The sequence below is a fragment of the Anarrhichthys ocellatus genome, unplaced genomic scaffold (assembly GCF_004355925.1).
Source record: "Anarrhichthys ocellatus isolate YVR2014 unplaced genomic scaffold, GSC_Weel_1.0 scaffold68, whole genome shotgun sequence".
NCBI classification, from domain to species: domain Eukaryota; kingdom Metazoa; phylum Chordata; class Actinopteri; order Perciformes; family Anarhichadidae; genus Anarrhichthys; species Anarrhichthys ocellatus.
In genome coordinates, this window is record NW_022280098.1 from 1,443,146 (window position 1) to 1,452,651 (window position 9,506).

Genomic DNA, 9,506 nt, shown 5'->3' on the forward strand with positions numbered 1-9,506 from the left:
ATATATATATATATGTATATGTATATATATATGTATGTATAATATATATATATATATATATGTATATATGTATGTATAATATATAATGACAGCTGTATTACTTCTTTCTATTCAGGTTGTTTTGAAAATACCAAATGTATCTGAGTACAGTATATGGCTGTTAATGTACTACATGTTATCACTGCTGCCCTGTGACCCTCTTGTGTGAATCTCAGCAGATCTCCTGACACACTGATTACACAACTATCTGTATACTGTCATGTCAGTATACATGCAACCAATTATAAAAGAATCAGGAGCTGCTGCTGGAGGCTGGACATGGCTGTCACGTCTTTCTATCTCCCCTCAGATTACAGTCCTGTCAAGATGTTTAGCTGGACTTTTCACTTTTCAGCAAGTGATTTAAAGTCATACATACTGTGCCTGCAAATCCAAAAGCACATATTATGATTAAAGAATTGGTCATCTGCAAAAGAAATCAGACGTAGAAATTATTTTTTAAACACATAAACATGTGTTAATCTGATCTCGCAAAGTTATATCTTAGCTGTATGGTATATTACTAGAACCTACTTTCCCAATTTATATTTCAGGAATGTGGTTCAATGTTGAAATAACACATACTGTTCCCCTAGATGACTCAACAATTGTCGTTAGCAAGCCTCTTAGCTTCATAAATAACTGGATATAGGTTAAAATTGTATATTCAAGTCACATATTTGTAGCATTTACACATTTCACTGACTGTAGACAATTCTCAACCCAGAGCCAGAAAGAAATGTTGGTATTGTATGTTTCTGCAAACCACGGGATACGTTAAATGTCAACATTTCAGAATCAAGTGAACGTATCATAAATATGTTTCAAACCGACCTTGAACCACGCTGGCAGAAACACACAATGCCACGCAGGTGATGTTGTGAAACTATTGGTTAGGTTTAGGCGATATTAGGTTAAGGTTTGTGTTCAAGTAATAACGTAGAACTAAGCATCAATACATTAACCTGCCCTAGGTAATGTTGCATAGAAAGCATAAGACCAACGTTTACTTTTGGTTTCACATGATGCCAGATCAGTGGTCTCCTGGGTGAAAGTCCTGTGTTTGTTTAACTCCCTCCCACTCTTTGTGGACTTTCGCGCACCTTATACTCGTTACTACGCCACATAGCGTTCAATAATGGCTGCTCAATGTACATGCTCTTTGCGTTGCTCATTGTAATATCTTGCTTGCTCGGCCCAACGGCAGATATAAAACAAGCAGTCTATACTCCAGAAGAGGAGCTGTGTATTAGACTAGATGGTGCAATATAATTATGAGAATTAACATGTCACAATTCTCCAGAGTTCAACTCCATGAACATTTACTTTGCCTCTGTGAGCTAATCTCTGACTGCAGCATTGAAATATATCAATGAATTATGCCCTAAAATGTTGCTGATATAAAGGCTTTTGTGCACGGGGCTTTGGCCTTTGATGATCTGACACTCATCTGGAAAAACTGAGAAACATCAGGAATAAATGTCAAGTAGAGGAGTTCTATTAAAGACACATGTTTTTTATGAATGGATAATGCCATGGATTATTTATCCCTGTGTCAGCTGGAAGCATTTTGCATTTCATGACTATTGTTTGCATTGCTGGTCACTCTTATCATTTTAGATCATGCTCTGGTCAGAGAGAGAAAATCAACGTTGATTTAGGCACCACAGCCATAAACACACAATGGGCTTCACTCGATAAAGTGAGGTCAGTGAGAACAATACGCCTCAGAGGTGACCTGCTGAGGCAACGACAGAAATTGTTGTACGCGTTCTTCTATTTTTCCCAGCGTTTGGCAAAAACAGGAAATAATTTTTCTAGTCTACAAAGAAGAGAAGTTGTTTTGGGAGTCAAAAGCTTGAGTTAAGCAATCTAAAAAGAAAATGTAGCTTGTTGCATAATCGGTTTGTGGCAGATTCAAACAGAAAGAGATCACCACATCATTACAGAGTAAAGAAGAGTCATTACAGACTATTTTAAAACACACTGAAGTCACACAGAATCTTCATAGTAAGCAAAGAAACTACACTTAGGGCTTTGTCACTGCCTTGATGAGGTCACAATGTGATCCAGTTGGAACGTCAAGAAAGTGGGAATTTCATTTTCTCCAAAAGGCCATAATAATAATAATAACCTCTGTTGGACATGAATTTGTGTTTTCCAGTGTGCTGCTTCAAATTAAATTCTGTTTGTAAGTACTGCAAAGCATACAGGGAATACAATGTGTGCCATAATGCAGTAATCAACTATCACATCTAATGATTGACAACATATCAACTAATGTTATTGCTGTCAATACCCCCAACAAGTCCTCCAACTTCAACGTTTGTCTTTGCCTCTGAAAACAATGATCATATTACCTTTTCTGCTCAGGCGACCCGATGGGGTGTTGCCATTGTGTCAGTGTTTTCCACTAAGTCTTTATCTGATTATGGATCATGTAAACAACAAAGTTTTTAGTTTGGGTTGACATTCTGTCCTGACAGTCATAATTCATAAGGCAGGTAAATGTGTGATTTGAATGAAGAACTGAAGCTATTGTTTTGGAGGGGGAGTGATACATTATTTGATGGTAAGCACATTCATTATTTTTAAAGAGTTGAGTTTGCTACGTTCTGACCATATGAGCACTGTGTAAAAACAGGAAAAGTGCACTTTAAAAAAAGCCCACGCTTTTTGTTTTTGTGTTCAATCACAGAGGAAAACACAGACTGTGTTTTACACGGGAAGAGAGCTGGGCCCCGTTCCTCGTACGTGGCTAACTGAGTTAGCCAGATACTTTTTAAGGATAAGATGACGTAGATCAGGCTTTCCGGTTCCACGAAGCAAGTTTGGCAAAATCACCATGGCAACACATCCATAAACTTGAACCTGCTCCAGCGCAGGCTAACTGAAGGTAGCTGGATAAGCTGCCACTCCCCCGGAAGAAATGGCAGCTCCTGTCATATACGGTAGTCTAATGCGCTTGCGCATATATTGGGGGTTATACGGGAGTTCCAGAAATGCATGTAAAGTGAGACACAAGGTGATCCATTAAAGCAGCTGAGCAAACTAAGAAGCCTCTATTGCATTATTGTACAGCTCCCTTCCTCAGAGATCCACTGATGAAGGAGGATATTAGTTAGATTAGCGTTTTATAGGGAGAGAGTTCTTCCACATCGCCAAGATCCGTTATCACATCATGATGACTTCCTATACGAGCGCTATCCATTCTGCCCACAAGGAATCATTTATTTACAGACCTTCTGGAGCATACATTGAACACCACACGCTGCAGCCGAGCACTGATGTCTCACACACTGGATGCAGCCTTGAGCTGTTCTGCGAGTGGTACATTGTTGTACAGTGTCGGCGATGCGGAGAACATGGGGAAAGCCGCTGCATGCCGTGCTGTTGGTAAAGTTTATTAGGCGCTTAATAAACTTATGGATGTGTTCATTACATCACCATGGTACATATTGTACTGACTCACCATTCTGAGTAATGTGTGTGTGTTAGTGTTTACTTGCTCCCATGTCCTCTTGATGGCTGCGTTGCATACATGAGGGTTAAAGCACTCATAATGATATGACAGTGTTATTAGTACACCAGCATATCATTACTGTAGAACATGATGAAGGTGGACTCATGATAAGAATAGAGAGAATCACGCACTATTTCTTTTCACTGCTTCAATTGATTGAATTTCTGATTATGAATAATACACACATACATACTGAATCCGCCCATACACAGATTCACACACACAGATTCAAACTCCTAGTTCTATATGGTAATCTACACAGACATGTATATACACATATATAGTAGGCTACATGATACATGAGGGCATACAGTACATATATCCTCATATTAATTCGTATCAATTAGATCCTCTTTGGGCTTGTTTTTATCTTATTGTGAAAGAGTTGAGATCATTATTGTCGCTATAGATCTCATTGGATGATGCATTCATTAAGCCTACTGCCAGCAGCTCATTTAAAGACATATAATCTGATTGATTGGGGTGATGAGGCATTAAAATGAGCCGATACATTTACAACACTTACGCATTTAACGTGTCTGTGATATTTTGCGTGCTTCTTGTCTAGCCCTCACAGCGGTGGCGGTGTTATATTTAGCCGTGATTATGATCTTGAATTCCTCATATGCGTTCATGATCATCTCCTGCTCGTCAGCGGAGTAAAAATAGGCTCTTTCTTTGAGTTTATTTGCCATTGTACTGTTAGAAAATCATGGTTTCGGTGATCACCGCTTCCCCCTTTTGAAGTAGGACGGGCACGCGCAATTATCCTGATCCTGATAGTCTAGTTCGAATTAACGAGACTGAGCGCGGATCAGCCTTGGAGAAACCGAGATAGTCTGATTTCAATCATCGGGTTAATTTCAGCTGGCTAATAGGACATTTGATCGATTTAGTTGAACCACGTACGAGGAACGGGGCCCAGGTTCAGAGCCTTTAGAAGCTGACATGGCACAACCAAACACTATTTTATCAGTGTTTTGGCAGAGCTGCTCCTTTTCAACATCAGGGTTACAAAAACATTTCATTTTCCAGGAAAATACTACATCAACACAGCAAAAGAAATGTGGGTGTGTTTCTGTTTTGTTGAGTTTTCTGAGTGAAATCTTCTGTATATAAACCTGAGCTTCCATTTCTTTCAACAATTTGATACTTGTAATTTCATCAAAAGCAAATATTGCATTGTTTTGTATAAGCCTAGTTTAAAGATATTTTTCATTTTGAGACTACGTTACAGTCGAAGTTGAAAACCCAATCAGTTCCAATCAGCTAACATCCTGTCTCCAACTAATCACTTGTGAATCATTCATCTGAGGCCTCCACCCTTCAGAATCACAACATCCCCTCTGGATCATCTAAACCACACAACACATACACGCTGCAGTTCTACTTTTGCTTTTGCTGAACCTTTTTTCAAAACACCAAAGACTTCCACTTCCATTCAAATTCTCACAACATGCTTTGGAAAAAAATCCCCTCCAAGAACTCTCTCCCCCAGAGTTCCCCTCAGAGAGGATAAAAGCTTCGGATTTACCACTTCAAAGAACTTTTAATCTCATATTTGCCTCAGCCAGATCTTCAATTCATGCTGCAGGAAGTCGCCCAACCTCCATTATTGTCGAGGTGTGATATAGACCTCTGGAATTATATTCTTCTAAAATGGTGCTTAGCTGCAGTTTTATTTCAGGCATTTGACTTAACAACCATAACAACCCCTGAGCTTAATCAGGGCCGCTGCATTCTCCTGGGGAACGAGGTTATCCTTTTTATCCTTTCTCTTAAAATTCAAAGGTTAGAAGGTAGGAACAAATGTCCATTTGATTGACAGAGACATATCACATTTCTCACAGTGAGAAAGAGGAGAGGACACATATGACTGCTTCATGTAATGGTCTTAACTGGAGCTTCAGATCAAAGCTGGCCAAGAAGGGGACACTGACACATTGTATGGGTCCTGTGGTATTTGAGTTATAGAATGTAGGATTACAGAAACACCGTCAATCATCCAGTTGTGTCAATACAGATGTACTTTTTTTTTGGATGGTGCAGATGATCCATTCATAGTCAAAAGACTGACTCCAGTCAGGATATTGGCCAACTGATGCTGGCAGAATGGTTGAAATACCTGTGCTTCTACAGTCTTTCATTTTGTTCTGAAAATGCCCTTAAAATTCATTATAGTTGATCATCAGCCAGGTATTATATAATATGGCTCTTTGGCGCTCTCTGGCAGCCCTAAGCTACACTTTGGCTTAACCTCAAGTATTTCAAGGTCTTTCGTGTCCTTTGAGGCATATCAGAAACATTTCACACTGTGTGAAAACAAACTGGCGGCCTAGGTATGCAGATGGGGGACACTGTTCTCCCAAGAATAACAGCTGCGTCAGTCTTTTTAGCAAAGGCCCAAATGATTCAGGTAAGACCTATAGTTGAGTAGGGTCAACAAAGCGTGGGACAAGAATGCCGTTTGTTTCATGTTTTATACTGACATTCAATGCTGGTTTCTTTCAACTCTGACCACAATTGTTTGCAAATCTAAACCAATACGATGAATGTTCACTAATCTTAATAAAGTAGTTATTTCAACCCAAACCATGCTCTCTCCCTACCCAAGTCTTCCTTTGTGCCTAAACCTAACCAAACCAAACCATCGCTAAAGGCATCGGATCAGAAAACACTGAATCAATTGCAAACAACATATTATTGAGGGACCTGTTGAGATGGGGCTTCTAGTATAAATCTTCTGTATTTCCTTATCTGTTAAACAGGGAAAGGAGACAGAGATGCGGTGCTGGACAGTGAGGTTGTTCTGACCAAAATGAAGCTCTTCAAAAACTTCCACGAAAGGCTCCTGATGGCGGACGACTCAGCATCCACAATCTCAACAGTGTCGGTTATAGAGCAGGACATCTCGGACCCCACCAAAGCTTCTGAAGTGAATTCCCATCTCAGTGACAAGTCCGGGCAGCTTCAGATGGAGTCTGGCTCAGACTACCTGTCTGCCATTTTCTCAGACTCTCAGCTGACGAGGTTGTACAAGTTTGAGTCGGAGGACTCTGGAGTAGAGCTGCCCAGTGGCGCTAACTCTCCGTCCACCCAGACAGGCTCTGAGCAGAGCTTCATGGTCCACAGTCGGGAGTCCTCCTGCAACTCCTGCAACCTGAACTCTGACCCTACCACTCTCCCTGATGAACAAGTCACATATGCACAGAACTCTGAGATTGAACAGACACAGGACTCAGTGGATAACAGTCTGAGTACAACAGTGGATACTCTGGATAATGTCTTCATACACTCAGAGGAACTCAGTTCAGCTGTGAGTGTGGAACTGCACATAGGTGAGGACGTGGACGGGGACCAGTGCCGGGCTTCAGGAATCAGCCCTGAAGGAGATGAGGAAATGTCTGGACAGCTCGAGGAAAAATGTGCTGTAACTGAAAGGACCTGCTTAGAAGGAGGCTGCGATGACATGACCGCCAATGACTTTGAGCCAGAGCCTATAAGGAGGAGTGACACCAGTGACAGCCTGGAGGAGTACATGGACGAATGCTGCAGGCTGAGTGAGGTAAGAAGAATATCATGTCCAAACATCCACCAATCTATCCATCCATGTTCTGCCCTTTATATGGGAACAGGCAAAGCGAGGTAGCCTAGATGTCCTTCTTAGTACACACCCTCTAGCTCTTCCTTGGGGACTTTCCTTCCTTGTTCCCAGGCCAGATGGGACTAGCTTTATAACCCATCCGGCAAGTTCTTTGTCTCCTTCTGGTCTAGAAAACATTTTCTCCAAAAATGTTATACTCAAACATTTGCAAATCTAACGTCACACAAGATGCTCTAAATCTACAAGTAGCAGATGAAAACATTTTAAAGGGCCAGATTGTAGCATTTTAGGGGCACTATTGGCATAAATGGAATATCATATTCATAAGTATGTTTTCATTAGTGTATAATGACCTGAAACCTGTGTGGTTGTGCTTTGTTTGCTTTGTCCTCTTCCACAGAGTCCATCATGTTTCTACAGTAGCCCAGAATGGACAAACCATAAACTGGCTCTATAAAAAGCCTTTCACGTTGTTATGTTACTTGAAGGCCACCGTAGTTCTCCACATGCTGTGAGCCGCAGAGTGTAAAAACTGTGATACCAATCAGCCGCCGTCTGACCCCCGTTGCTCTTTCACTAGTGTTACTATGGTAATGATGGCCTCTAAGCAAGGCCAACGGCGTTTAATACGGTTTTGCACTTGATGGCTCATGTTACAGCAACCTTGGAAAGGGAGGAGAGAACAAATTGATATTCAGTTGGTTGCGACATGCAGCCACAGCGATAGACAATGACATCGTCAGCATATGGCTTTAGCCACTAAGGTTTTTTGTCTAGCCCTGAATCTTTCTGATGGAAGAAAGATAATCTATAATCATCATGAAATGTAAAAAATGTAATTCTTGACCACCTCAAACTTGCTGCTGCCTGTGTGTGCATGTGTGTAGAGAGACTGAGTTTTATTAATCATTCTTATTTTTATCAATCATCATATCAGTCATATGTGTGTTAACACAGAGTCAAAAGTACAATAGAATTTGTTGGACAAGAAAACAAGCTAGCTCAGCAATAAGAGCATCAGTTATAAAATATAGAATATAAGATAAAGAAAATACAAAAAAAAGACAAGGGAACTATTCATAATATTGTTACAATAATCATAATACTTTGAAATAAATCAAGGAAACTTCATAGTGTAAAAACAAAAAAAGGACTACAGACATTAGTCCTGTCAGAGGCTCCAACAGATTAAGTTTGTTAAGTTTGTTCTACTAAAAGAACTAATCATATATGCCTCAACAACTAAGCATAGTAACTGCATATGTTCTTTTTCTCCAGAGTAATTGTCTTAACATTACACGTTAACGTTAACACATTTTGTTATACAGATCCATAGTTTAGTTATAAAAGAACTATGGGCAATAACATGTCATTACATGTCACTGATGGATTCATACATGGGGCTCTTCAGTGTACCTGTGCTGCATTATTTATTACTTACTAACCTGTTGCATTCAGGTTGGACAAGACATTTCCTGTGTGAGTGTGAGCTGTGCTTTCAAACTGTTGAATAAGGACAATAAGGTTCCTCCCTTTTGGGTGAGCAACAAAGATATTCGATGTCCTCTGTCATTATCTCTCACTTCAAACTCTTTCCCTCTAACCAGGTAATTCTATCACATCAACATAAATATGGTCCATGGATTGCTACATTTTCTAGAGTGCATTTATAGGTATGAAGTCCATAGATTTTTGTTCTAACTTTGTAGCAGAACAAAGGACTGTAAAAAGCACTGACGCCGTCCTGGGTTTGACCTATTCCAGTGCCAGGGACATGACAAAAGAGCCACTGTACTCATTCATAAGGAACTGCAGGGGCATGTTTCATTCATGTTCCTGTTCACATCCAAAACGAGAGAACAAAGTGGGCTCTACGGAGAGAGCACCTGACAGCTGTGGAAGCTGCAAAGTCATAATCAGCTGTTTGAAGTTGCTGAACACATCTCTGTCAGGCCTTCAGACTGTCTCTCATAGCCGGCAGCTAGTAAGAGTCAGAACCTGATACAGCCTTATGTTTCTCATTTGAATGCCTTCTGCTGTTAAACAGGAGGGGAACAAATGGTGGAGATTATACTCACAAAGGGTTAAAGACACCTAAGTAACAATCTTCTTTACAAGAAGGGAATATAAATAAATTCATTATTAGTGTTAGTTACATTTTTACCAGTTTGAGGTACTAAATGAAGTAAAACTGCTCAGCATCAGAAGCACTTCTTTGTGGATATACCTATAGTATATATTTCTTTGGTAGTAAGGTGCATGGTTGTCCATGGATGTTAGTATTTAGTGTCCATTCAATTTACAATATACATTACAATTATATTATTAAAACATGATATA

The 9,506-nt window shown here is 40.1% G+C and overlaps 1 protein-coding gene across 2 annotated transcripts in view; it reads left to right on the forward strand.

Annotated features, from left to right (window-relative positions):
* The window catches only part of LOC116397558 (uncharacterized), a 51,600-nt gene that overhangs the window by 18,612 nt on the left and 23,482 nt on the right, over positions 1-9,506 (forward strand). For both annotated transcript variants that reach the window (XM_031873078.1, XM_031873079.1), the window contains one exon: positions 6,331-7,127. In XM_031873078.1, coding sequence (XP_031728938.1) covers positions 6,331-7,127 — 797 coding nt within the window. The remainder of the gene's footprint in view (positions 1-6,330; positions 7,128-9,506) is intronic.